General features: G+C 48.4%; 1 protein-coding gene across 12 annotated transcripts in view; it reads left to right on the top strand.

Annotated features, from left to right (window-relative positions):
* Positions 1-27,920, top strand: part of CENPE (centromere protein E) — a 383,839-nt gene that overhangs the window by 271,485 nt on the left and 84,434 nt on the right. For 11 of the 12 annotated variants that reach the window (XM_075350238.1, XM_075350220.1, XM_075350197.1 and 8 more), the window contains 11 exons: positions 3,027-3,335; positions 3,475-3,621; positions 4,926-5,180; positions 5,296-5,436; positions 5,525-5,635; positions 6,127-6,235; positions 6,317-6,438; positions 6,545-6,751; positions 7,681-8,025; positions 20,917-21,069; positions 21,235-21,528. In XM_075350238.1, coding sequence (XP_075206353.1) covers positions 3,027-3,335; positions 3,475-3,621; positions 4,926-5,180; positions 5,296-5,436; positions 5,525-5,635; positions 6,127-6,235; positions 6,317-6,438; positions 6,545-6,751; positions 7,681-8,025; positions 20,917-21,069; positions 21,235-21,528 — 2,193 coding nt within the window. The remainder of the gene's footprint in view (positions 1-3,026; positions 3,336-3,474; positions 3,622-4,925; positions 5,181-5,295; positions 5,437-5,524; positions 5,636-6,126; positions 6,236-6,316; positions 6,439-6,544; positions 6,752-7,680; positions 8,026-20,916; positions 21,070-21,234; positions 21,529-27,920) is intronic. The other variant, XM_075350205.1, reaches the window with a different exon arrangement.

The following is a 27,920-nucleotide window of genomic DNA, read 5'->3' as shown; positions in this document are numbered from 1 at the left end:
AGGGCCGTTTTTCCATCTGAATTCTGCGGCCCTCAACCTGACTGTGTGGCCATTGAGTCCTGGATCCTAGCGTCTTCAGGATTATCTCAAGAGGTCATTGCCACTATGAGACAGGCTAGGAAACCAACGTCCGCCAAGATCTATCACAGGACGTGGAAAATATTCCTGTCGTGGTGCTCTGCTCAGGGGTTTTCTCCCTGGCCATTTGCCTTGCCCACTTTTCATCTCAATCAGGACAACTCCTTACCCTCGTTTTGTCCTCATCCAGTTCACCAATGTGAAAAGTATTTGCACTTGTTAGATCTGGTGAGAGCACTCAGACTCTACATTTCTCGTACGGCGCCCCTGCGCCGCTCGGATGCACTCTTTGTCCTTGTCGCTGGCCAGCGTAAAGGGACACAAGCTTCCAAGTCAACCCTGGCTCGGTGGATCAAGGAACCAATTCTCGAAGCTTACCGTTCCTCGGGGCTTCCGGTTCCCTCAGGACTGAAGGCCCATTCTACCAGGGCCGTGGGAGCGTCCTGGGCCTTGCGACACCAGGCTACGGCTCAGCAGGTGTGTCAGGCAGCTACCTGGTCGAGCCTGCACACTTTCACGAAACACTATCAGGTGCATACCTATGCTTCGGCAGATGCCAGCCTAGGTAGGCGAGTCCTTCAGGCGGCAGTTGCCCACCTGTAGGACGGAGCCGTTACGGCTCTATTATGAGGTATTATTTACCCACCCAGGGACTGCTTTTGGACGTCCCAATTGTCTGGGTCTCCCAATAAGGAGCGACAAAGAAGGGAATTTTGTTTTACTTACCGTAAATTCCTTTTCTTCTAGCTCCAATTGGGAGACCCAGCACCCGCCCCTGTTTTTGTATACACATGTTGTTCATGTTAAATGGTTTCAGTTCTCCGATATTCCTTCGGATTGAATTTACTTTAAACCAGTTTATAATTTTTTCCTCCTTCGGGCTTTTGCACCAAAACTGATGAGCCCGTGGCAGCACGGGGGGTGTATAGGCTGAAGGGGAAGGGTTACACTTTTTAAAGTGTAATACTTTGTGTGGCCTCCAGAGGCAGAAGCTATACACCCAATTGTCTGGGTCTCCCAATAGGAGCTAGAAGAAAAGGAATTTACGGTAAGTAAACAAAATTCCCTTTTTTCCAAAACCCGTAGTGTTAGTGTTTTCTGGATCTATAACTCAGTGACTTCTTATTTTTTGCGTCTTGAGCTAACATTAACGGTACCATTTTTGCACAGATGCTATGTTTTGATCGCCTGTTATTGCCTTTTGCGCTAAATTTTTGGCGACCAAAAAACGTAATTTTGGCATTTTGGAATTTTTTTGCTGCTACGCCATTAACCAATCAGATTAATTGATTTTATATTTTGATCGGGCATTTCTGAACGCGGTGACACCAAATATGATGTTGTTGTTGTTGTTTGTGGGTTTTTTTTTATAACCCTTTTAATTTTCAATGGGGTGAAAGGGGGATTTGAACGTGTGTGTGTGTGTGTGTGTGTGTGTGTGTGTGTGTGTGTGTGTGTGTGTGTGTGTGTGTGTGTGTGTGTGTGTGTGTGTGTGTGTGTGTGTGTGTGTGTGTGTGTGTGTGTGTGTGTGTGTGTGTGTGTGTGTGTGTGTGTGTGTGTGTGTTTTTGTGTTTTTGTGTTTTTGTGTTTTTGTGTTTTTGTGTTTTTGTGTTTGTGTGTTTGTGTGTTTGTGTGTTTGTGTGTTTGTGTGTTTGTGTGTTTGTGTGTGTGTGTGTGTGTGTTTGTGTTTGTGTTTTTGTGTTTGTGTGTTTGTGTGTTTGTGTGTTTGTGTGTTTGTGTGTTTGTGTGTTTGTGTTTGTGTTTGTGTTTGTGTTTGTGTTTGTGTTTGTGTTTGTGTTTGTGTTTGTGTTTGTGTTTGTGTTTGTGTGTGTGTTTGTGTGTGTGTGTGTTTGTGTGTGTGTTTGTGTGTGTGTTTGTTTGTGTGTGTTTGTGTTTGTGTGTGTTTGTGTGTGTGTTTGTGTGTGTTTGTGTGTGTGTTTTTTTATATAGTACCATAGGGGGCTATAGCAATCTGATCGCTCTGCCGTATCTCCAGATCACAGCTGCAGAGCTAAGATCTGCAGATATAGTGCTTTACTTTCAATGCCGGCAGTATTCCGGCATTGAGAGAAAGTGACTCATGTTAGCTACAGGCATCATCACATGACCCTGTACTACAATGTCAAGCACTGGAAGTCACGTGATCATGTCACGTGACTTCCGATGGGTGCGGAGTAAGTCAGCATAATGGCGGCGCACATATACATCTCGCTGCCAGATTTTGGCAGCGAGATGAAAGGGGTTAATAGTGGGTGGAAGTGATTCCACCCACGACTAGCAAGCACACGTAAGCTGTTGAAATCAGCTGATATGTGCGCAGATCGCTGCGGCCTGCCCACGGCAGAAGGTGGGGATTAACCTCTCACAATCCATGACCTAGCCAGTACGTCATGGGTCATTAAGGGGTTAAACTTGCCTGAAAGATTTCATTCTGCCTTACACTAGACAATGAAAAGATTGGGGTGGAGATGGCTGGTCTCGAAGGACATATTTCCCAGTTTTTGATACTATATGAGCCAACATGGCATTAAAGGGTTATTGCCATCTCCAAGATCCTATCCGATTTATATGTAGTGAGTGTAATAATATTGGCAAATACCTCAAATTAAAAATATAGAATAGTTCTCCTAATTTCCTATGTCCCTTAACTAGTCTTCAAGGCATTGCAGGACCTCAGATATCCATGATTCCAACCACACATATAGTCAGTTGCTAGTTAGAATAAACATGGATGATACTTAAGGTCCTGAAATGCTCTGAACATTTCTAATTAAAGGGATTTGCTATTTTTTATTTTTTTTATTTTTTTTTATATTGGGATAGGGTCTTGGAGATGGGAATACCCCTTTAAGCCAATTAGTATTAATCACAGCACTTCAGCCTATACTCTTCACTTTAAACTCCCATTTTTTTCTCATTGTATATGGCTTTTTTTCTGCTTCACTTAGCTGTCCTTGGAAGTTTCTACTCTTCAGCAGCAATCAGAAAAGCAATCCGAGTTGTACAAGGAAAAACAAGATTTAGAAGAGAAGTATAATGCATTATTGTCTGTAAAGGAAGAGCTTCAGGATCAATTACGGGTCTCCTCTCTGAACGTTCTGGAACCAGAAAATGCCGAGCCTTCTAGTAAACTGCAAGAACTCCAGGATGAGCTAAGTCTTGCCATGCAACATCGAAATGAACTTCTTGATAAGATGCAAGACCTTGAAGCAGAGAAGAACAACTTAAAGCAAGACTTAAATGAAAACATTGAACTGGTAATGACTGTCTATTATTCGCTTTTACAACTGGGCTTCCATATTTAGCTCGGTGGCCATGTGGCTGCCTCTTCTGTTTCGTTTTGTATTCCCGATTAATTTTTTATATCTGTATCATTTCATTTTGGTACCATAACAGTCCATTGAGACGCAGGATGAGTTGAGGAATACACAGGAGGAACTCAAGCAGCAGAAGCATCTTGTGGCTGACCTAAGAAAACAGTTTGACTCTGATGGAGATGCTTCACGACAAGCAGAAAGCCAAAAAGACATTCTAGAAGGAAAGGTTAGTTAAAAAGGTGTAAAAAAAAAAAAAGAAAAATTGAAAAATGTAAATTATTAATGTTTTTGTTTAAAATATTTTATGAATTGTTTTCAATTGAGCAGAATTCTGGTGTAAAAGGCCTTTAATGTCGCAATATTTTTGCGCAGATCATCAGGATGCGCAAAAATATTGTGACTTTTGGTGTTTTCATGCCAGGCCCAGTCAACTATGCCAATATGGGTAGAACATGGTGTGGGTATGCTCGCCCATCAAATTCATGAAGTGTCCCACCCCACCTTATTTAAGAAACTTACTTCAGTCCCCCTAGAGGCACACACCAGTTAATGAATTAGGTGCATCAGTAATGTGGTGTGCTCCTCTAGAAGGGGTTATCTGGGAGGGTTTTTTTTTTTGTTCTTTTTTTTTTTTTTATTCTTATGGACCTAAAGAATGTACAAGCAGGTAACTTTTAGCTACCTACCTGTTCTCCCTGGGCCCGATCTTTGCCAGCTCAGAGTGGTTACAGACCTCTTCTGCCGGAGATTCTGCTGCGTTCGCTGACCTCCCGTTGACAGAGCAGATGCTTCTCTTCTACTCTGCTCTATTGATGGGTGTGATTGCAGGTGTTAGTTGACACAAAGCACTCTTGCTGGCCTTTCTATTGCTTCTGAGTGCTCTGCTCTGCATTTGGCAGAACAGGCAGATTATTTGCCCTATGAGAGAAATTAAAATAGTCCCAAATAAGCCTTTAATGAATTGGGCTCGTTATACTCAAGCAAGCTAGATCATTGAGACTGGTGTATGCAATGCCTGTCTGAATGAATCGGCACCTTAGACCATTCCAAGAAACAATTGAGATCTATACTTGGCTCCTTTCTTTGCTTACAATTCTTGAAACCCCTCTAGCAGTTTATTTCTGAAAGAAACCAATTCTGCTAGATGGGCTTATTTGGCATTTTTTCATTGATCCCTAGCAATTTCCTACAGAACCATCATGTTTTGTGGACCTAGAGTTGACTTCCCTTAACTTGCAACTTTATGTGATCTACTCAGTTATAAAGCTTCCAATAGTGCAATACCTTACCCCAATGTAATTTACTAGATTCTGGTACAATATCATCCCTCATCGTTTTGGATCCCACTTTAATTGTGGGGACATTTTAAGCTCTTACGACTTGTTCCAAAGGCACAGATAATTGACTCGTTATCGAGGTAACTATTATGTATCTTCGCAACCGAAAAGGGGGAGCAACTTTGTGAAGGGAGGGTTCATCAACCTGACTGATTCTGTGTAAAATGACATTTTATGCTTTTATTGTTTTAAGCTTTCTGTGCTGACTGAAAAACTACAACAAAATGAAGCCAAGTGTGAAAGTCTTACTAATGAGAAACAAGAACTTGAAAGAGTCCATCAGAGCCTGATTTCTGAGATGACGGTCCTCCAGGAACGTATGTACGCTGCAGATCTGGCCATGTCTAAGCTGGAAGAAGAAAATACTGAGCTGAAGCAAAACAAGCCAAAATCGTGGGAACTGAACAGGGAAAATCTGAGAAGTGATCCCAATACACCAGTGAAACAGGTTAGTAACAGATGTCATAACTTTAGATGCTTTAAGAAATCTGGAGCATGTGGAATGTGAAACATGCATGACATCGGAGTATTGGGTGCAACTATTAGATGCCTTTCTGTTACAGGAGGAGGATGGGAGAGACCTCCAGCTTCAAGATCAGATGCTGGCCATGCTTCAAGAGAAAGATGCTGTGCATGAAACCTTGAAAAACCTAACGGCTGAAAGAGACCAACTGAAACTGGACTTGCAGGAGAACATAGAAATGGTAAGGAATGCAAAGAATCAGATTCCTCCAGGACCCCTGCAGGGTCTCCTGGGGTTTGTGCTTCATGGGTGTTTTTATTCTATTACAGTCCATAGATACACAGGAAGAACTAAGAAACGCCCTAGATGAACTAACGGCCAAAACTCAGTTATCTGAATCTCTGCGCACCGAACTGAATGAACTCAAGGTTGGAGAAAATGTAAGACCTTTTGTTACAATTCCAAAAACCTCTTTCTATTTAAAGGGAATTTTACAAGAATGTTTTTACTATATGTAGTAGTATGGCCGTATAGTTCCTTGTACAATAATAGAAGTATCTGCTCCTTGGCAGTCAGATGTCTCAGGAAAACAGTCTTTAAGCACATGAAAACGAATAAGGCAGTGTATTGAGGATGTGTCTATGCCCTTAGAGAACATAAACAGTTATAGTTATACTAGGATATATACAGCCATATCCACAGTTTGGGTAAAAAAAAATATCCTTATGTTCCCTTTTTAAATCGCTTAAAAATCAAGAGGTTTTTACAAAAAAAAGTCAAGTATAATAATTCCAGGCTCATTTGCCACCCTATTGTTCAGAAGTCCGGTGTGAGCATAGGCTGATGTTGTTTCCCTCCAACAACAGCATGATTGGCTGAATTCTGCTGGTATTGTTTCATGTACTAGTTTTGCTTATTAATTTCCCCTTAGGGAGAGTCCAACAGAACTGTGCTTCAGTGTGAGGTCGAAGAAAAGGGCAAGATCATCAAGGAGCTTGAAACCAAAATGGAAGATGTTCTTCGAAACCTCCAAGAAACTGGTAATTGCAATCATACAATCTATATGTAAGCATGTCATTCTTATGTAGAAACCTCTCACCGCTACTCTGATCTCTATCTAGAGTCAAAGCATATAGAGATGGTGGAAACACTGGACTTGATCACAAAGGAAAAGGACAATTTAATCTCTTCCTTGACCGCCGCCAACAACAATTTGGTTAATGATCTTGCAATGTATAAACAGGTAATTTTCTGAAATGGAGTGGGGTCTTGGGTTTTTTTTTTTTTTGTTTTTTTTTTTTTTCCCCCAGAATTTTTATTCTATCTTTTTTTTTTTTTTTTTTTTTAAGGACAAATCAACCCAGGACCAGGCATTACAAGTATCTATTGAGATGCCCACAAATGATCAGGTTGATACCGCAGCCAGGCAAGAAGAAATTGAAACTGAGAGAAATCAGCTGAGCGAGGCCCTCTGTCAATTGCAGCAGCAGCTCAACATAATTTCCCAAGAAAAAGGGGAACTTCAGCAGTCAATCGATAATTTCAAGGCCGAGAATGTAAGTGGGAATTTGGCTCACTGAGGGTTCAGACTACTACTGCTGCTTTTTGAAGTCTATGGAAAGGGAGGAGGGCAGAATTGGAGATGAAGCAGCTTCCCGTATGTGTTTCATCTTGCCACAGTGCTGAATTCACAACTAGGGTGCCTCATAGTAGCCTCCACACTTTTCTTAACATCTGCTATATAGGAAAGAGAGCAGGAATTATCTGTGTGTGGGAGAAAGCATAACTAGTGTCCACCTGAGCATTGGAGAAGAGGCCTGCATAGCGCAAAAATCCAGGATGCAAGTCAAATGGCCAGAGATAGACCTGTGGACCTCTTTTATTCTGAAACTAAATTAACACTTTAAAAGGAACCTAACAAATGATTCATGCTGCCCAAAACATGGCCAGCATGTATTAGTCGCTGGCTGCATGATTTCAGGCAGATGTGTTTGATTCTGAAGCATTGCAGTATTTCAGAGTGAAACACGCGTTCAGTGACGGCTGGGGACTAAGCTATAGGGTACACTACTCAGAAAGGCGGATACTTTGGCCGCTTCTCACTGACAGTGACAAACAGGTCTTTCCCTATTCACGCACTCTGGAAAAAACCCTTGCAGGCAGAAGCTGCCAGGACCCATCTTTCTGACTAGTCACCTATGCTGCTTGATACCGGATGTTTTTCAAAGTATATTTTTCACTGAAACGCCGCAGCATTTCTGAGTGAAACATATCGGGCTAAGATCCATACACACCGTGTCTGATGCATGCGGCCTGTGGCTCGAGCATCATGTATCCATTGTCCGGTACTCTTGAGATGCAGTGTCGGATAACAATCTTTGTTTTAATTCGAAGCCATCTGCTGACTACTTATTTATAGTATAGCATGCTTGGAACCAATTTTTTTTCATAGATTTTTTTTTTTTTTTTTTTACTTTTTTTAAAGGAGGCCATGAGTTCCGAAAGGGAATGTGATCTGAAAAATGAAATTGAGAAGCTGACGGAGCAACTAAAGGCCGTTCAAGAACAACAGTTAGTGATTGCAGAATCTGAAGCAGCAGTAGATTATACGGATATGGAGACAAATGTGCCTGAAGAAAATGTCCCAAAGAATCCCACCTTGTTAGAAGAAATGCAGGGAGAGAATTTGGAGCTTCTTAGTAAGCTTGGATTACTTCAGGAAGAATTGCAGAAGGAGACTGCACACAGAGATGACCTGCAGCGCAAGCTGGAGGGGGTGATTAATGAGAACGCCCGGCTCCAAGAAAACCTGGAATCCGTCTTATCTTGCGTGAGTCAACTCGTAAAGTTGTTTGCAATCTTTAATTTTATTCACTGTGCTTTTTTGATTCATAGCCTTTTTAACAGCTAAAAGGGAATCTGTCACCAAGTTTTTGCTACCCCACCTAAGACAATCATGCTGTAGGAGCAGAGACCATGAATGCAGTGATGTGCCACTTTGCTGCAGTTTCGATAAAATTCCAGTTTTTATCTGCTACAAATTTACCAGTTCTGACTGAGCTTTGTATAACCCTATCCACACCACTGATTGGCAGCTTGAAAGCTGCCAATCGCTGGTTGGTGCAGGGTTATGCAGTACAGGTTTACCAGTCCTCTATGATGATTAAAACTAGGATTTTATGAAAACTACATTGCAGTTCAATTATTGATACATTGCTGGAATCATGCTTTCTGCCCCTACATTTTGCTGCTCTCAGATTAGAGGTTGTCCAGTACCAGAACTGATCTACATCCATGATCTTATTTTAGCTATATTAGCTTTTATCATAACTGACAACTTCCTCTCTAGACTTTGTGGATTATTATTTATAAAGCACCATTGATTCCATGGGGCTGTACATGAGAAGGGGTTACATACCGAATACATATAAAAGTTACAATAGACAGACTGGTACAGAGGGAAGTAGACCCTGCCCCTGCGGACTTGCATTCTATAGGATATTGGGGAGGAGACAATAGGTGGGGTGTTGGTGAGGTGGTTGTTCTGGCACTGTGATTGCGCGGTAGGGTCATTTAAAAATTATAGGCATCTCTGAACACATGAGTTGAAGTTCCATTTGACGCTTGCAAGTGTAGTAGATAATCTGACGTGTTGAGGCACCAAATTCCAGAAGACTGGGGATGCTCAGGAGAAGTCTTGGGGGCGATTGCATGAGGAGCGAATGAGAGAAGAAAATCTTGGGAAGACTGGAGATTACGTGTTGGAGTGTTGCGGGAGATTAGTTTTGAGATATATGGAGGAGACAGATTATGGATGGTTTTGTAGGTCCGTGTTGGTAGTTTGAATTTGATACGGTGGAAGATTGGGAGCCAATGCAGGGATTTGCAGTGGGGAGAAGTTGGGTGGTAGTAATGAGTAAGGTGGATCAGTCGGGCATCAGAGTTAAGGATCGACTGGAGAGATGCGAGGGTGTAGATTGAGAAAGGAAAGGACAGATTTTGGAAATATTTTTGAGTTTAACCCCTTCACGACCATGGACGGAAAGATCCGTCGTGGTGCCCTGGGCCTTAACGACCAAGGACGGATCTTTCCGTCATGGCGTAATCGCGGCACCGGAGCCTCCGGTGACTGCGATCGGTTAACACAAACCGCAGATTCGGGGAGGAGGGGACCTGTACCTGACCTCAAAAGGTGTGGTGCCTCCTCCCCGGACCTACGGAGGCTGTGATTGGTTGAGCGGCGTTCGTCAGCCAATCACAGCCACTGTAATGTTCCAGCCACTTAAAGTGACTGAAACATTGAAATCCAGCCCTGGCCAGTGCAGCTATAGCACTGGCCATTGGCTGGAGCTGGGTGACCTCACTGGATCACCCTCCCCCAGCTCCAGTAACTCTGATTGGAGAGATCGGCCTTGTGACTGCTGTCTCCAATCACAGTGGACCTGTTGCCGGTGACCGCCCCATCAGCTTCACTTCCCGTTCCCTGGCCTGCAACACAGTGAGTGTACACAGTGCAATGGCAGGGCGACAAGCTCCGGTCCCATGCTGTTATGGGACCGGAGCATGGGACCCGGACGTTGCCGCGCTGCCATTGAACGTCATGAAACCGGCCTCCCGATCCGCCGCTGCCCTCCGCGATCTGCCACCCGCACCCCCACCCCTCGTATCTGCTGCCCGCACCCACACACCTCCCGATCTGCCGCTGCCCTCTGCGATCTGCTGCCCGCACCCTCACCCCCACACCTCCCGATCCGCCGCCCTCCATCTGCCACAGTGCCACCGGTCCCCCCTGATCTGCTGCCTGGCCCCTTTCCCTCGTGATCGGCTGCTCGTCCCCTCACCTCCGTGATGTGCTGCCAGCCCCCTCCACTCGAGATCGGCTGCCCGCTTCCTCCTCCGTTATGTGCTGCCCGGCCCCGCCCCTTCTCCGTTATGTGCTGCCCGCTCCCCCCCACCTCTCACCCCCGTGATCGGCTACTTGCCCCCTCCCCTGTCACCGCCGTGATGTGCGCTCCCTCCCCTGTCACCGCCGTGATGTGCGCTCCCTCCCCTGTCACCGCCGTGATGTGCGCTCCCTCCCCTGTCACCGCCGTGATGTGCGCTCCCTCCCCTGTCACCGCCGTGATGTGCGCTCCCTCCCCTGTCACCGCCGTGATGTGCGCTCCCTCCCCTGTCACCGCCGTGATGTGCGCTCCCTCCCCTGTCACCGCCGTGATGTGCGCTCCCTCCCCTGTCACCGCCGTGATGTGCGCTCCCTCCCCTGTCACCGCCGTGATGTGCGCTCCCTCCCCTGTCACCGCCGTGATGTGCGCTCCCTCCCCTGTCACCGCCGTGATGTGCGCTCCCTCCCCTGTCACCGCCGTGATGTGCGCTCCCTCCCCTGTCACCGCCGTGATGTGCGCTCCCTCCCCTGTCACCGCCGTGATGTGCGCTCCCTCCCCTGTCACCGCCGTGATGTGCGCTCCCTCCCCTGTCACCGCCGTGATGTGCGCTCCCTCCCCTGTCACCGCCGTGATGTGCGCTCCCTCCCCTGTCACCGCCGTGATGTGCGCTCCCTCCCCTGTCACCGCCGTGATGTGCGCTCCCTCCCCTGTCACCGCCGTGATGTGCGCTCCCTCCCCTGTCACCGCCGTGATGTGCGCTCCCTCCCCTGTCACCGCCGTGATGTGCGCTCCCTCCCCTGTCACCGCCGTGATGTGCGCTCCCTCCCCCACCTCTCACCCTCCCCGATCTGCTGCCTCCTTCATCTCCTGTGATCCAGCTGCCTAGATCCATCCTGTAGGGTAACTATCCCCAATCTCACCTCCCACTCCCCTTCCCACCCATCCCCCCTCCCCCATCCTCCCTCCCCCCATCCTCTGCCGCTCCTGCATCCACTGCGCCCTCTCCCATCCGCCGTCTCACAATCACAGATGCTCCCTTTATATGCCGCTGCCCCCCCATCTGCTGCCCCCCACCCCCCCATCTGCCGCTGTTTTGTTTTTTGTTTTTTTTTTCTATGCCATGGGGGTCTAGCTTCCAAAATGGGGTCACATGTGGGGGAGCTCCACTGTTTTGGCACCTCAGGGGGTCTCCAAACGCAACATGGAATACGCTAATTATCCCAGACAATTTTGCGTTTGAAACGTCAAATGACGCTCCTTGCCTTCCGACCCCTGCTGTGCGCCCAAACATTTTATTTCCACCACATATGAGGTGTCTGTGTACTCAGGAGAAATTGCACAATACATTTTATGGTGCAATGTTTCCTGATACCCTTGTGAAAAAAAAGCTACCTGGTTGAAGTAACAATTTTGTGGTAAATTTTTCTTTATCGTTCCTTATGGGAGACCCAAACCATGGATGTATAGCTTCTGCCTCCGGAGGACACACAAAGTACTACACTCAAACGTGTAGCTCCTCCCTCCGGGCTATATACACCCCCTGGATGACAATCTACCCAGTTCAATGCTTTGTGTTTCAGGAGGATCACACACTTGCATTCTCTGATATTTTTTTATTTTAATTTTTAAAGATTTGGAAGAAAAGCGGGTCCAGTCTGGACTCCCGGCATGCCCCTTCACACCCCACTCTGTCAGGTGCTGTTAAGGTTGACTTTATAAGGCTGGAGCCTTCACATGCCGCGCTCCTTCGCATCCTCTGTCGAGGCTCTGTTTGAAGTGGGAGCCTCCACGGTCCTCTGCTTGCAGAAGGCCGGTCTCCATCCGCAGCCCTGTCTGGTCCCTGCTGGAAGGAGCGTTAACCCCCACTCAGGGACATGGCCCTGCGTCTCAAAAGCTAAGTATTGAGACGTTTTTTCAGGGGTCCCGGGTACTTTTATTGGGGGGACAGTATGTGCTTTAGCGTTACTGTAAATTCCGGCCGGTTCTGGGGGTTTCCCCTGAGAACCGCGCCGAAGGTGCCTGCTCGTCGGCCGCATTTTAAAATCTAGGCCCCGGCTTCAGTTTGGGCCTAGTTTCGGTTTCGGCTTCTCTGCATGTTTTGCATACAGCGCCGCCCACCGCCCGACCAGCAGAGGGGAGGGCACTCCTCTCTGGGGAGATGTTCCCTCCCCTGTATCTCTCCCTGTATCTCTCTGCCCTCCGTTTTTCCCGCTCTTGGGCTTATACACGCCCCCCCTCCTTCTCCCAGCGCCATTTTCTCAGCGTTCTTACACTGGAAGGCGCTGGATGCTGCAGCTGCATACTGTTAGGAAGGCTGACGCTTCACAGGGTCTTTGAGCGGTGGAATCCGGAGGGCACACAGAGAGCGGGCTGGTAAGCCACAACCTTCGGTTGTGGACTTTTATTACACTCTCAGGGCATTCTACAGGAGTGTATTCTTGCTGCAGAGCTTCCATCCTCAGCAGCATGTCTGTCACCCGAAGCAAGGCTGCTAACATGTATGCTATATGCACTGCATGTAAGCTCATTCTGCCAGAGCCAAGCACATACCCACATTGTGATGCCTGTGCTAACATGTTTGTGTCTCAGCCTGGAGCTTCCTCAGGGGTCCCTCCGGCTGCTCCGGCCCCGGTGGCTGAACCCCCGGCTTGGGTAGCTTCCTTTTCACAAGCTTTATCCCAGTCTTTTGCCGACTCCATGGGGCAGCTGTCCCGGACACTGCTGTCCATGCATCAGCCCCCTTCTCAGGGTGCCTCTGCGGCTCCGAGCTCTGCAGAGCACTCAGAGCATGTCCTAGGACCCCGTCCCCCTAAACGGAGACGCAGGGAACCTTCTCCTTCCTCGTCCCACGGCTCTGATTCACAAGCCGAGGTGCAGGGCGAGGAGGATTCGTTTACTGTGGGCTCAGACGCTACCTCTATGTACCCCATTGACTTGTCTGAGGGTGATGCGGATGTTAGTGACTTGATTGCGTCCATTAACTCCGTACTGAACCTCAATCCACCAGAGTCAGAGGAACAAGCCTCTCTGGTAGAGGTACACCAGTTTACCTCTCCTAAGAAACCTAGGAGTATGTTTTTTAACCACTCCAGCTTTCACACCACTGTCAACAAGCCCAGGGCCTGTCCTGACAAACGTTTTCCGAAGCGTAGTTCAGACGACCGTTTCCCTTTTCCACCAGAGGTTGTTATGGACTGGGCCCAGTCCCCAAAGGTAGACCCTCCGGTGTCCAGAATCTCAGCCCGCACAGTCGTAGCTGTGGCTGATGGCACTTCTCTTAAGGATCCCACTGACCGCCAGGTTGACCTTCTGGCCAAGTCTGTATATGAGGCGGCAGGAGCCTCGTTCTCCCTGTCTTTTGCGGCAGTGTGGGCTCTTAAGGCAGTCTCTGCCTCTCTGGCGGAGATTCATTCCCTCTCCAGGGACTCTATTCCTGAGACGGATGCCTTAACTTCTCAAGCTTCGGCTTTTGCATCCTACGCCATGTCTGCCATCCTGGAGGCTTCTCACCGCACGGCGGTGGCTTCCGCTAACTCCCTCGCGATCCGCAGGATCTTGTGGCTTCGAGAGTGGAAAGCAGACGCTTCCTCAAAGTACCTTGCGAGTCTCCCCTTTGCTGGGTCCCGGCTGTTCGGGGAACAGCTGGATGACATAATTAAGGAAGCTACTGGCGGGAAGAGTACTTCCTTGCCACAAACTAAAGCCAAGAAACCTGTCCAGGGCAGGAACCAATCGAGGTTTCGTTCCTTTCGTTCCTCTAACTGGTCATCCTCTAAGCCCTCGGCCTCGTCCACTACCGCAGCCAAGGATCGTAAATCCAACTGGCGCGCAAAGCCGCGTCCTCAAAAGACCGGAGGAGCCGCTGCCACTAAGGCAGCCTCCTCGTGACTATCTGGCCGCACCAGCAACGTCCTTGGTCGGTGGCAGGCTCTCCCACTTTGGCGACGTGTGGTTGCAACACGTCTCCGATCAGTGGGTGCGGGATATCATCTCCCACGGCTACAGGATAGAATTTTCTTCCAGCCCGCCAAACAGATTTTTTCTGTCCACCCCCCCCCTGCTCAAAAGCCGCCGCCTTCTCTCAGGCCGTGGCATCCCTGCAGGCCAACGGGGTAATTATTCCGGTTCCCTCCCGGGAACGGTTCAGAGGTTTCTACTCAAACCTCTTTCTAGTCCCCAAGAAGGACGGTTCCTTCCGGCCCATCCTGGATCTCAAGCTTCTCAACAAGCATGTTCAGGTGCGGCATTTTCGCATGGAGTCTCTGCGGTCAGTCATTGCATCAATGACCCAAGGGGATTTCCTGGCATCCATCGACATCAGAGATGCCTATCTGCATGTGCCTATTGCGGTTTCACACCAGCGTTGGCTGCGCTTTGCGCTCGGAGAGGAACATTTCCAATTCGTGGCTCTCCCCTTCGGCTTAGCCACGGCCCCTCGAGTATTCACCAAGGTCATGGCAGCAGTGGTTGCGGTCCTGCACCTCCAGGGGTTGGCAGTGATTCCTTACCTGGACGACCTTCTAGTCAAGGCCTCATCCAGTGCAGACTGCCAGCGGAGTGTCTCTCTCACTCTCGCCACGCTAGTTCAGTTCGGGTGGCTTGTCAACCTGCCCAAGTCCACTCTGACCCCGACCCAGGTGCTTTTGTACCTAGGGATGCAATTCGAGACTCTGCCGGCACTTGTCAAGTTGCCCTTAGTCAAACAGCAGTCCCTTCGTCTGGCGGTGCGCTCTCTGCTGAGGCACCGTCGTCATTCCATCAGACACCTCATGCAGGTGCTGGGTCAGATGGTGGCGTCCATGGAAGCGGTCCCCTTTGCTCAGTTCCATCTCCGTCCCCTGCAGCTGGACATTCTCCGCTGTTGGGACAAGCGGATCTCTTCCTTGCACAGGCAGGTGGCTCTGTCGTCACAGACCAGGAGCTCCCTTCAGTGGTGGCTTTGGCCCCTCTCTCTGTCTCAGGGACGCTCCTTCCTGACTCCGTCCTGGGTGATCCTCACCACGGATGCTAGCCTCTCCGGTTGGGGAGCAGTATTTCTCCATCACCGAGCACTCGGAAGTCTTCCTCGGCCAAGATTTACCACAGGACTTGGAGGATTTTCCTGTCCTGGTGTCGCTCTTCCGACCATGCTCCTTGGCCGTTCTCCTTGCCGACCATCCTGTCTTTTCTACAGTCCGGTCTACAGCTGGGACTGTCCCTCAATTCCCTCAAGGGACAGGTGTCGGCTCTGTCGGTATTGTTCCAGCGGCGTATCGCCCGACTGGCTCAGGTGCGCACCTTCATGCAGGGCGCATCTCACATCATTCCTCCTTACCGGCGGCCCTTGGATCCCTGGGACCTTAATCTGGTCCTCACGGCCTTACAGAAACCCCCCTTTGAGCCTCTCAGGGAGGTTCCCTTGTTTAGACTTTCACAGAAAGTTGTTTTTCTAGTAGCCATAACTTCTCTCAGGAGAGTTTCTGATTTGGCTGCGCTATCTTCGGAATCCCCCTTTTTGGTGTTTCACCAAGACAAGGTGGTTCTTCGTCCGTCTCCGGACTTTCTCCCTAAGGTGGTGTCTCCTTTCCACCTTAACCAGGACATTTCATTGCCTTCTCTTTGTCCGGCCCCTGTGCATCGCTTTGAAAAGGCGTTGCATACCTTGGATTTGGTGCGGGCGCTCCGAATCTGTGTCACGCACCGCCGTTTTTAGGCGGTGCACCTCACTTTTTGTGCTAACCACTGGTCAGCGCAAGGGTCTCGCTGCTTCTAAACCGACCCTAGCTCGCTGGATCAGGTCGGCTATCACCGATGCCTACCAGTGTTCTCAGGTGCCTCCCCCGCCAGGGATTAAGGCGCACTCGACCAGAGCTGTCGGTGCCTCCTGGGCTTTCAGGCACCAGGCTACGGCTCAGCAGGTTTGTCAGGCTGCCACGTGGTCCAGTCTGCACACTTTTTCGAAGCACTACCAAGTGCATGCTCATGCTTCGGCAGATGCGAGCTTGGGCAGACGCATTCTTCAGGCGGCTGTCGCCCATTTGTGAAGTTAGGTTTTGCCTACTTCTCAGTTTGGTTTATTCCCACCCATGGACTGCTTTGGAACGTCCCATGGTTTGGGTCTCCCATAAGGAACGATAAAGAAAAAGAGAATTTTGTTTACTTACCGTAAATTCTTTTTCTTATAGTTCCGACATGGGAGACCCAGCACCCTCCCTGTTGCCTGTTGGCAGTTTTTTGTTCCGTGTGTTTCACCGGCTGTTGTTAGTAGTCAGAGTTCCGGTTATTCCGAGTTTTACTCTATCTCTACTTATGGGTGGATGTCCTCCTTCAGCTTTTGCACTGAACTGGGTAGATTGTCATCCAGGGGGTGTATATAGCCCGGAGGGAGGAGCTACACGTTTGTGTAGTACTTTGTGTGTCCTCCGGAGGCAGAAGCTATACACCCATGGTTTGGGTCTCCCATGTCGGAACTATAAGAAAAAGAATTTACGGTAAGTAAACAAAATTCTCTTTTTATTTTCACAGCTCAACTCTATTAACTTTTGTGAAGCCCCCAGAGGCTCAAAGTGCTCAATAAACATCTAGATAAATTCCATGAGGGGTCTAGTTTCCAAAATGGGGTCACATGTGGGGGAGCTCCACTGTTTCGGCACCTCAGGGGGTCTCCAAACGCAACATGGTGCGGCTAACGATTCCAGCTAATTTTCTGTTCAAAAAAGTCAAATGGCGCTCCTTCCTTTACGAGTCCTGCCGTGCGCCCAAACAGTGTTTTTTCGCCACATATGAGGTATCTGCGTGTTCAGTAGAAATTGCCCAACAAATGTTGGGGGTTCATTTAATCCTGCTACCCTTGTGAATATGCAGTATTTGAGGCTAAATTAACATTTTTGTTGCAAAAAGTAAAATGTTCATTTTTTTCCTTCCACATTGCTTTAGTTACTGTGAAGCACCTGAAGGGTTAATAACCTTCTTTAATGTGGTTTTGAGTAGCCTGAGGGGTGCTGTTTTTGGCATGGTGTCACTTTTGGGTGTTTTGTGTCATGTAGACCTTTTCAAAATCGCTTCAAATGTGATGTGGTCCCTAAAAAAAAGTGGCTTTGTAAATTTTGTTGTAAAAATGAGAAATTGCTCAAACTTCGAACCCCTATAACTTCCTTAAATTTTTTTTTTTTCCCAAAATTGTTCTCATGTAAAGTAGACCTGTGGGAAATGTTATTTATTAATTATTTTGTGTCATATGTCTCGTTGGTTTTAGAGCATAAAAATTCAAAGTTTGAAAATTAGAAAATTTTCGCGAAATGTCCGTTTTTTTCACAAACGCAAAAAATATCGACCTAAATTTACCACTAACATGAAGCCCAATATGTCACAAAAAAACAGTCTCAGAATCACCGGGATCTGCTGAAGCGTTCCAGAGTTATAACCTCATAAAGTGACACTGGTCAAAATTGCAAAAAATGGCCTGGTCTTTAGGGTCAAAATAGGCTTGGGGCTGAAGGGGTTAAGACTGCAGGAGGTGGGGAGGTGTTTGTATGGTATGAAGGACAAGGCAGAGTCGAAGGTCACTCCAAGGCAGCGAACTTTGGGTACTGGGGAGAGTGTTATGTTTATTGTAATCGATAGATCAGGTGGAGAGTGTAGGTGAGATGGAGGAAATATGATTAGTTCAGTTTTGGCCACATTGAGCTTTAGGAAGCTAGAGGAAAAGGAGGATATGGCTGAAAATCACTCTGGGATTCTGGCCAGCAGAGATGTGACATCTGGGCCAGAGAGCTAGATCTGAGTTTCATCAGAATATAGGTGGTACTGGAAACCATGGGACTTTGAGTTGTACCAGGACGAATGTATAGATAGAGAAGAGTAAGGGTCCCAGGACTGAGCCTTGAGAACCTCCAACAGAAAGAGGGCGGGGTGAAGAGATGGGAGTGGAAGACACTAAGTGCGGTTGCAAAGTTAAAGAGATCCAAGTGGATGAGGTCTGACACCGAGGGAACAGTGGATCTGTAGTAGGAGGGAGTGGTCAACAGTGTCAAAGGCTGAGGACAGGTCTAGGAGTATGGAGAAGTGACTGTTAGCTTTGGCAGGAAGTCATTAGTAATTTTGGTCAGGGCAGTTTTAGTAGAGTGGTGTGGATGGAAGCCGGATTGTAGGTTGTCAGAGTTAGATGAGAGGTGGGAGGAAAGTTCAGCATGGACGTGATGTTCGAGGAGTTTTGAAGAGAACAGGAGCAGTAATTTGGGGCAATAGCTAGTAGAGTTTGGATCGAGGGAAGGTTTCTTTTAGGATGGGTGTGACTGTTGCATGTTTGAAAGTAGAAGGGAAGGTACCAGAGGTTAAAGATAGGTTGAAAAGATGTGTTAAGGCTGGGGAAAAGTGTAGTGGTGAGGTTGGGGAGGAGATGGGATGGGGTCAAGTGCGCAGGTGGTGAGATGTGCAAGCCAAGCTCTCCTTCGGTGATGGTGGGGAGGAAGCTTATGGGCGAGAGGCAATGGTCCATTATGTAAAGGAGTTGTGGGGATTGAGCAGAGAAGACTTGCCTTGTTTGATCGATCTTATCTTTGACATATGCAGCAAAGTCTTCTGTGGAGATGAGGGAGGTTGGGGGGCAGTGGTGGGCGAAGGAGGGAGGTAAAAGTATTGAACGGTTTGGGGTTGTGGGAATAAAAATTATGAGGGTTCTGAAATACTCCTGTTAAGCAGAGGTGAGGGCCGATCAAAATGTGCGGATTGCATTTTTGAATGTGGTGGAATACAATTACCATTTCCATCATACGTGGCAGTGGCCTGTAAGCCAGCACTTATCTAGCGCACACAGCTCCAGCCGAACCCCTCCTTCCTCGATCTTCAACCTCCTGCATTTTGCGCACAGCACATGTATGCAGAAAAACAAATGTTCCTATAAACGCAGAAATATCTCACAGCACACACTACACATCTCGGATACACAATGACACTGCTTTATGCTGGAGGGAGCTGAGGTGTTACATGAGCTGCAGCTCCTCAGCTTCTGCTCACAGCAGCACTAATGTAGCTGAGAGGAGTTGCTCACCAGGAGCAGTACAGACAGGATGATACTGAATTAATCTGAAGGCTCAATTTCGTAGGTTCTGGCCATCTCTCCCTCCTCATCAGAAGTGCCTTACAGGATGGAACATTGGTCACTCAGCTCTGTCATTCTGATATGGGGTGGGGGCGTTCAGTGGCCACTTTCTAAGGAAACTTTTATGCCTTGCTCTCCACGGCCAAAATCCCACCCACTTCTCGGTCCAGTGCAGAGGTGGGTGGAACTATGGGCATGGAGAGCAGTGAATATTCATGTCCTTAAACAGCAGCACACGTTCACAGCTGATTGCGCGGCTGTCTTCATTAGCTGCGTGGAGGTGACAGGAGCGGCGGTGTCTTCTGCTGCTCCTGTCACCTGCATGCAGCTGAGCTGGAAGCGACGCTGGAGGTCCGTGGATTACACCGGACATGGAGGGCTTTTTGGGGCTGATTAAATTGGTGATGAGGGAATTGGTTTCTGTTTTTATTTCTAATAAAGGATTTTTCAGGTGTGTGTGTGTGTGTGTGTGTGTGTGTGTGTGTGTGTGTGTGTGTGTGTGTGTGTGTGTACTGTAATTTACAGATTAATCATGGAAGGAATCTCGTGGAGACGCCTGATATGATTAATCTAGGACTTATTGGCAGCTATGGGCTGCCAATAACTCCTTATTACCCCGATTTGCCAACGCACCAGGGCAAATCGGGAAGAGCCGGGTACTGTCCCAGAACTGCCGCATAAAATGTATGCGGCAATTCTGGGCGGCTGCTGACTGATATTGTTAGGCTGGGGGGCTCCCCATAACGTGGAGCTCCCCATCCTGAGAATACCAGCCTTCAGCCGTATGGCTTTATATGGCTGGTATTAAAATGGGGGGGGGGGGGACCGCACGCCGTTTTTTTTTAATTTTTCCCTGCACAGTATAGACCCGCCCACCGGCTGCTGTGATTGGGTGCAGTGAGACACCTGTCACTCAGCGTGGGGGCGTGTCTCACTGCAACCAATCATAGGCGCCTGTGGGCAGGGAAAGTAGGGAATACGAAATTGTTTAATGAGCGGCCGGCTTTTTCAAAATAGTAAAAGCCGCCGCAGCAGTGTGAATGCCGTGCAGCGCCGCGCCGGGGATCGGTGAGTATGAGAGAGGAGGGGAAAATGACCGACAGACTGTGAGAGAGGGACAGAGATAGTGACGAACCGACAGAGAGAATAGAGACCGAGAGGGAGAGACCGACTGACAGAGAATAGTGATTGACAGATATTGTGACACATCACTCGTTTCCAGTGTTTTAAGTCCCCTTTACACACTGAAACTTTCTAGCGATCATGCTGCACAGCGGGAAACCAAGGACCAAAGAATGGTCCTGAACGATTTGTAGCGATCAGCAACTTCACAGCAGGGGCCAGGTCGCTGATGTGTTTCACACACTGCAATGTTGCTGGGGAGGTCGCTATTGCGTCACAAAACCGGTGACGTTACAGCGATGTCATTTGCGATGTTGCAGTGTGTAAAGCCACCTTTAGCCTACTCTCAGTTCTGTAGAGCCCTTCTATCAATATCTCGTGTCTGGGAGGCACCTTGAGCATCCGGACTGTCGGTCCTTTCAGGAGCACTTAGACACCACACACTTAGCAACCAGTTCTCATTCTTCAACTATGGGGCCAAATGTTTATTTTAAGGCTGCACATTATAAATTCGATTGGCATGCTAAATTGTTCCCCTACAAGAAAGTGAAACCAAAAATAGCTGTAGTTAAATCAGCTGAATATTTATTTATTTTTTTAATTTTTTTTTTTTTTTATTTATTAATACTAAATCTAGTCTTCTAGAGCACAGGAAGAGCTACAGAGCTGTCAAGAGGAATTAAAGCAGCACATCAATTTGGTCACTAATTTGAGAATGGAAGCTTCCCACAGCACCCCTAGAGAAGATAAAGAAACTATAACTGACCTGATGCCATGCTTGGAAGAAGAGGTAGACTTATCTCCTATTCGTATGACCAGACTTATTTACTTAAGCAGCACAGTTCTACTGGATTTTTTTTGTGATTGATTTAATTTTTTTTTTTAATAGTTTTGCATATGAACTCGTGTTTTTTGTTTTTTTTTTTTGTTTTGTTTTTTTTCCCTTTGGTTACAGGAAAATTTGTTGCTAAAGAACCCTGAATATCTACAACTTATTGAAGACAAAGAAACACTGGAACAGGAAAGGAATGGTTTAAGCTCTCAACTCGCAGGTCTTAATGAGGTTATTAAGGAAACGCAGACAACAGTTGTGTCCTTACAGAATGAAAATCTTGAAGCTGAAAGGAAAATTCTTGATCTTCAGCAGCAAATAGAAAAAATTTTGGAGGAACGGGATGATCTGAAAAACAATCAGCAATGGTATAGCTCTGAAATGAACCAAGAAAATCAGATGGTAAATATAGAACAGGTATTTAAAACAGAGGTCCCGTTACTTTCTCAAAAAGCACAGAGTATATTACTTCTATAAAAATCACTTTTTTCTTTTAACCCCTTCACAACCGACTGATTTTTGCTTTCAGTTTTGGTTTTTTTTCGCCATTCTTTTTCCGAGACGTAACTTTTATTTTTCAGTCAATATGGTCATGTGATGGCTCATTTTTTACGGAACGAGCTGTACTTTTAAATGAAACCATAGGTTTTACCATATAGTGTACTGGAAAACAGCAAAAAAATTGCAAAAAAAAGTGCAATAGCACTATTTTTGAGATTTTATTCACTATATGGTAAAACTGATGTGTGGGTGTGATGCCTCAGGTCAGTGCGAGTTTGTAGACACCAAACATGTATAGTTTTACTTTTATAGAAGAGGTTAAAAAAAAAAAATGGAACTTTGTCCGAAAAAAGTGGCGCACGTTTTACGTCCTATTCCTTGACTCGTTGCGTTCTCATTTTTCGGGATCTATGACTCAGTGATGGCTTATTTTTTGCGTCTCGAGCTGACGTTTTTAACTGTACCATTTTTATGCAAATGCTATATTTTGATCACCTGTTATTGCATTTTGCTCAAAAGTTGTGGCGACAAACGTAATTTTGGCATTTGGAATTTTTTTGCCGCTAAGCCGTTTACTGATCAGATTTTTATATTTTGATCGGGCGTTTCTGAACGCGGCGATACCAAATGTGTATTTTTTTTTATTTTGTTAAACCCTTTAATTTTCAGTGGGGTGGTGATTTGAACTTTTATGTTTTGGTTTTTTATTTTTTAAAACTTTTTTTTTTTTTTTTTTTTTAACTCTTAGTTTTATTTTACAAGTCCCCAAGGGGGCTATATGGATCAACAATCTGATCGCTCTGCCCTATCTGATGATCACAGCTATACAACTGTAAACAACAGATACGCTCACTGGGCTGCGGACCAAGTAAAACTGAAAGTAATTCATGGCATGTACAGTAGTAATCACATGACCCTGTGCTACCATGACAACTACCGGAAGTCACGTGATACCGCCAGATACCGGTAGTCACGTGACGTGAAGTGAAAGTTTATCGTGCTTATAATGGCGCTGTTGCATATTGACAGCACCATTTAAGGGGTTAAACTGCACGAGCAGATAACTATTCTGCTCGTGCCTAGCAGGCACACATCTGAGATGTGCGCCAATCGCAGCATGCTGCCGGCAGCAGACCATGGGCAGTAACATTATGACCGCTAGGACGTAATATTATTGCCCGCAGTTGTTAAGGGGTTAATATTTTTATGCATAAAAGTGAGGGGGTAAGTCAGCTATTATAATGAAGTTCTGCTTTCTTCCCAAGTAATTTTCTTTGTCGCTCCATTGGGAGACCCAGACAATTGGGGTGTATAGCTTCTGCCTCCGGAGGCCACACAAAGTATTACACTAAAAGTGTAAAGCCCCTCCCCTTCTGCCTATACACCCCCCCGTGCATCACGGGCTCCTCAGTTTTTATGCTTTGTGCGAAGGAGGCACACATGCACGCATAGCTCCACAATTTAGTCAGCAGCAGCTGCTGACTATATCGGATGGAAGAAAAGAGGGCCCATAACAGGGCCCCCAGCATGCTCCCTTCTCACCCCACTCTGGTCGGCGGTGCTGTTAAGGTTGACGTACCCATTGCGGGTACATAGGCAGGAGCCAACATGCTGTTTTCCTTCCCCATCCCTTTAGGGCTCTGGGTGAAGTGGGATCCTAATCGGTCTCCAGGCACTGGAACCGTGCTCCCTCCGCAGCCCCTGGGGAATCTGCTGGACAGGAGCTGGGTATCGTCAGGGACAAGGCCCTGCTACTGTGAGGTACTCTGTGTCCCCTTGGGGACGGCGCATGGAGCGCTTGTGTCATACACGCTGCAGCACTGCTGGGTGTGTTAGTGCGCCGGGACTACCGCGCTGACCGCGCTTGTTTGCCGGCCGCGCTTATAACTCTAGTCCCCGGCTTCTGCGGCCTAGTACCGCATATTCCCGCCCCCGGGCCTGCCAGTCAGGGGAAGGGAGGGACGCTGCACTGGACGTCAGCGCTGAGGGCTGGAGCATACTTTGTATCCTCCTCCCCCCTCACTGAGCACCGTGGGGCACCAGATTCCCGCACTTTCTTGGGCACGCCCACGGCCCCCTCCTCCTCACAGAACGCCGGCAGCCATTCCTGTCAGCACTTCTGAAGCTGGAGAGGAGAGACAAACGGCTCTGGGAGATCCAGGCAGGGAATCTGGTGGTCACACAACCGCTTTGGGCGGTCGGTAAGCCGCACCTGTTTCTAGGTGCTGGCCCCCCTGGGTGCCGAAGTGTGTATATATATATATATATATATATATATATAGGTTTATATGCTATACATTTACTCTGTACGGTCGCACTGTTGGTTTTTGGCTATATACCCTCCCGGATTGTACTCAGAGGAGACAACAGCATGTCGTCCGCAAATAGCAAGGGTGCCAAAGCACAGGCTTACTTTGCAACCTGTACCTCATGTGCGGCTATGCTACCTGCAGGTTCCACCTACCCTCATTGTGTGCAATGCTCGGCACCTGTGGCACTTACTCAGCTGGAGCCTCAGCCACTAGTGGGACTCTCGGCCCAGGTAGAAACACCGGCTGCCACTGTCCAGGTGACAGGGACGGAGTTTGCAGTATTCGCTGACAAACTTTCTGAGACTATGGATAAATGGTCTGCTAAGATACTAGAAGCCTTGCAGTCCAGGCCGGTAACACAGGCCCCGGGCACTGTTGAATCATTGACCCCAGGCCCCCCTCGGTTGGAGCAGCAAAGTGCTCCTGGGGTGACTCATAGGTCCCAAGGTGAGGTCTCTGACACGGACCGCAGTCCCAGACCGCCTAAGCGGGCTCGCTGGGAGCTTCCCTCGACTTCATCACACTGCTCAGGGTCTCAGCAGGAGGACTCTCTAGAGGATGAAGCGGAGGTGGCAGATCAGGACTCTGATCCTGAAGCCGCTCTCAACCTAGATACACTAGAAGGGGACGCCATAGTGAACGACCTTATAGCGTCCATCAATCAGGTGTTGGATCTTTCTCCCCCAGCTCCTCCAATTGAGGAGTCAGCTTCTCAGCAGGAGAAATTCCGTTTTAGGTTTCCCAAGCGTACAATGAGTACGTTTCTGGATCACTCCGACTTCAGAGAGGCAGTCCAGAAACATCGAACTTGTCCAGATAAGCGCTTTTCTAAGCGCCTTAAGGACACACGTTATCCCTTCCCCCCTGACGTTGTCAAGGGTTGGGCTCAGTGTCCCAAGGTGGATCCTCCAGTCTCCAGACTGGCGGCTAGATCCATAGTTGCAGTGGAAGATGGGGCTTCACTCAAAGATGCCACGGACAGACAGATGGAGCTCTGGTTGAAATCCATCTATGAGGCTATCGGCGCGTCCTTTGCTCCGGCATTCGCAGCCGTATGGGCGCTCCAAGCTATCTCAGCTTGTCACTCGCAGATTAATGCAGTCACACGTGCCTCTGCTCCGCAGGTGGTGTCATTAACCTCTCAGGCGTCGGCGTTTGCGTCCTACGCCATTAATGCTGTCCTGGACTCTACAAGCCGTACGGCGGTAGCATCCGCCAATTCGGTGGCAGTCCGCAGGGCCATGTGGCTACGTGAATGGAAGGCAGACTCTGCTTCCAAAAAGTTCTTAACCGGGTTGCCATTTTCTGGCGACCGCCTGTTTGGTGAGCGATTGGATGAAATCATTAAACAATCCAAGGGAAAGGACTCATCCTTACCCCAGTCCAAACCAAAGAGACCTCAACAACGGAAGGTACAATCGAGGTTTCGGTCCTTTCGGCCCGCGGGCAGGTCTCAATTCTCCTCGTCCAACAGGCCACAGAAGGGTCAGACGAACTCCGATTCATGGCGGTCTAAGTCACGTCCTAAAAAGACCGCCGGAGGAACCGCTCCCAAAGCGGCCTCCTCATGACTTTCGGCCTCTTCACACCGCATCCTCGGTCGGTGGCAGGCTCTCCCGCTTTTGCGACACCTGGCTGCCACAGGTACAAGACCGTTGGGTGAGAGACATTCTGTCTCACGGTTACAGGATAGAGCTCAGCTCTCGTCCTCCGACTCGTTTCTTCAGAACCTCTCTGCCCCCCGAGCGAGCCGATGCTCTTCTTCAGGCAGTGTGCACTCTGAAGGCAGAAGGAGTGGTGATCCCTGTTCCTCTTCAGCAACAGGGTCACGGTTTTTACTCCAACCTGTTTGTGGTGCCAAAAAAGGACGGATCTTTCCGTCCTGTTCTGGACCTAAAACTGCTCAACAAACACGTAAAAACCAGGCGGTTCCGGATGGAATCGCTCCGCTCCGTCATCGCCTCAATGTCCCAAGGGGATTTCCTAGCATCAATCGACACCAATGGAGGCAGTTCCTTTTGCGCAGTTTCATCTGCGTCCACTTCAATGGGACATTCTCTGCAAGTGGGACAGGAAGTCGACGTCCCTCGACAGGAACGTCTCCCTTTCTCAGGCAGCCAAAGCCTCTCTTTGGTGGTGGCTTCTTCCCACTTCATTGTCGAAGGGGAAATCCTTCCTACCACCATCCTGGGCGGTGGTCACAACGGACGCGAGTCTGTCAGGGTGGGGAGCGGTCTTTCTCCACCACAGGGCCCAGGGTACCTGGACTCAGCCAGAGTCCTCCCTGCAGATCAATGTTCTGGAGATAAGGGCAGTGTATCTTGCCCTAAAGGCGTTCCAGCCGTGGCTGGAAGGCAAACAGATCCGAATTCAGTCGGACAACTCCACAGCGGTGGCATACATCAACCACCAAGGCGGAACACGCAGTCGGCAAGCCTTCCAGGAAGTCCGGCGGATTCTGCTGTTGGTGGAAGCCACAGCATCCACCATATCCGCAGTTCACATCCCGGGCGTAGAAAACTGGGAAGCAGACTTTCTCAGTCGCCAGGGCATGGACGCAGGGGAATGGTCCCTTCACCCGGACGTATTTCAAGAGATCTGTTGCCGCTGGGGGATGCCGGACGTCGACCTAAATCTCGGCATGGAGTTTCATACTCTTTCAGCGATAGTGAAGCTTCCGCTGGACAAACAGCGTTCACTACAGACAGGGGTGCAATCTCTCCTTCAAGACCAGTCACACCCCTTGAGGCGCCTCATGCACTTCCTAGGGAAGATGGTGGCAGTGCCACTATGAGACAGGCCAGGAAACCAACGTCCGCCAAGATCTACCACAGGACGTGGAGAATATTCTTATCCTGGTGCTCTGATCAGGGTTTTACTCCCTGGCCATTTGCCTTGCCCACTTTTCTTTCCTTCCTTCAATCCGGATTGGAAAAGGGTTTGTCGCTCGGCTCCCTTAAGGGACAAGTCTCAGCGCTCTGTGTTTTTCCAGAAGCGCCTAGCCAGACTTCCAAAGGTACGCACGTTCCTGCAGGGGGTTTGTCACATAGTCCCTCCTTACAAGCGTCCGTTAGAACCCTGGGATCTGAACAGGGTGCTGATGACTCTTCAGAAACCACCCTTTGAGCCAATGAAGGATATTTCTCTTTCACGCCTTTCGCAGAAAGTGGTCTTCCTAGTAGCAGTCACATCACTTCGGAGAGTGTCTGAGCTAGCAGCGCTGTCATGCAAAGCTCCTTTCCTGGTGTTTCACCAGGACAAGGTGGTTCTGCGTCCGGTTCCGGAATTTCTCCCTAAGGTGGTATCCCCCTTTCATCTCAATCAGGATATCTCCTTACCTTCTCTTTGTCCACATCCAGTTCACCAATGTGAAAAGGATTTGCACTTGTTGGATCTGGTGAGAGCACTCAGACTCTACATTTCTCGTACGGCGCCCATGCGCCGCTCGGATGCACTCTTTATCCTTGTCGCTGGCCAGCGTAAAGGGTCACAGGCTTCCAAATCAACACTGGCTCGGTGGATCAAGGAACCAATTCTCGAAGCCTACCGTTCTTCTGGGCTTCCGGTTCCCTCAGGGCTGAAGGCCCATTCTACCAGAGCCGTGGGTGCGTCCTGGGCTTTGCGGCACCAGGCTACGGCTCAGCAGGTGTGTCAGGCGGCTACCTGGTCGAGCCTGCACACTTTCACGAAACACTATCAGGTGCATACCTATGCTTCGGCAGATGCCAGCCTAGGTAGGCGAGTCCTTCAGGCGGCGGTTGCCCACCTGTAGGAAGGGGCCGTTTTACGGCTCTATTACGAGGTATTATTTTACCCACCCAGGGACTGCTTTTGGACGTCCCAATTGTCTGGGTCTCCCAATGGAGCGACAAAGAAGGGAATTTTGTTTACTTACCGTAAATTCCTTTTCTTCTAGCTCCAATTGGGAGACCCAGCACCCGTTCCTGTTCCCTTCGGGCTGTTGTTCTTTGTGTACACATGTTGTTCATGTTGAAT

Source organism: Anomaloglossus baeobatrachus, chromosome 1, assembly GCF_048569485.1.
Source record: "Anomaloglossus baeobatrachus isolate aAnoBae1 chromosome 1, aAnoBae1.hap1, whole genome shotgun sequence".
NCBI lineage: Eukaryota > Metazoa > Chordata > Amphibia > Anura > Aromobatidae > Anomaloglossus > Anomaloglossus baeobatrachus.
This window is presented reverse-complemented; position numbering and strand designations above follow the sequence as displayed.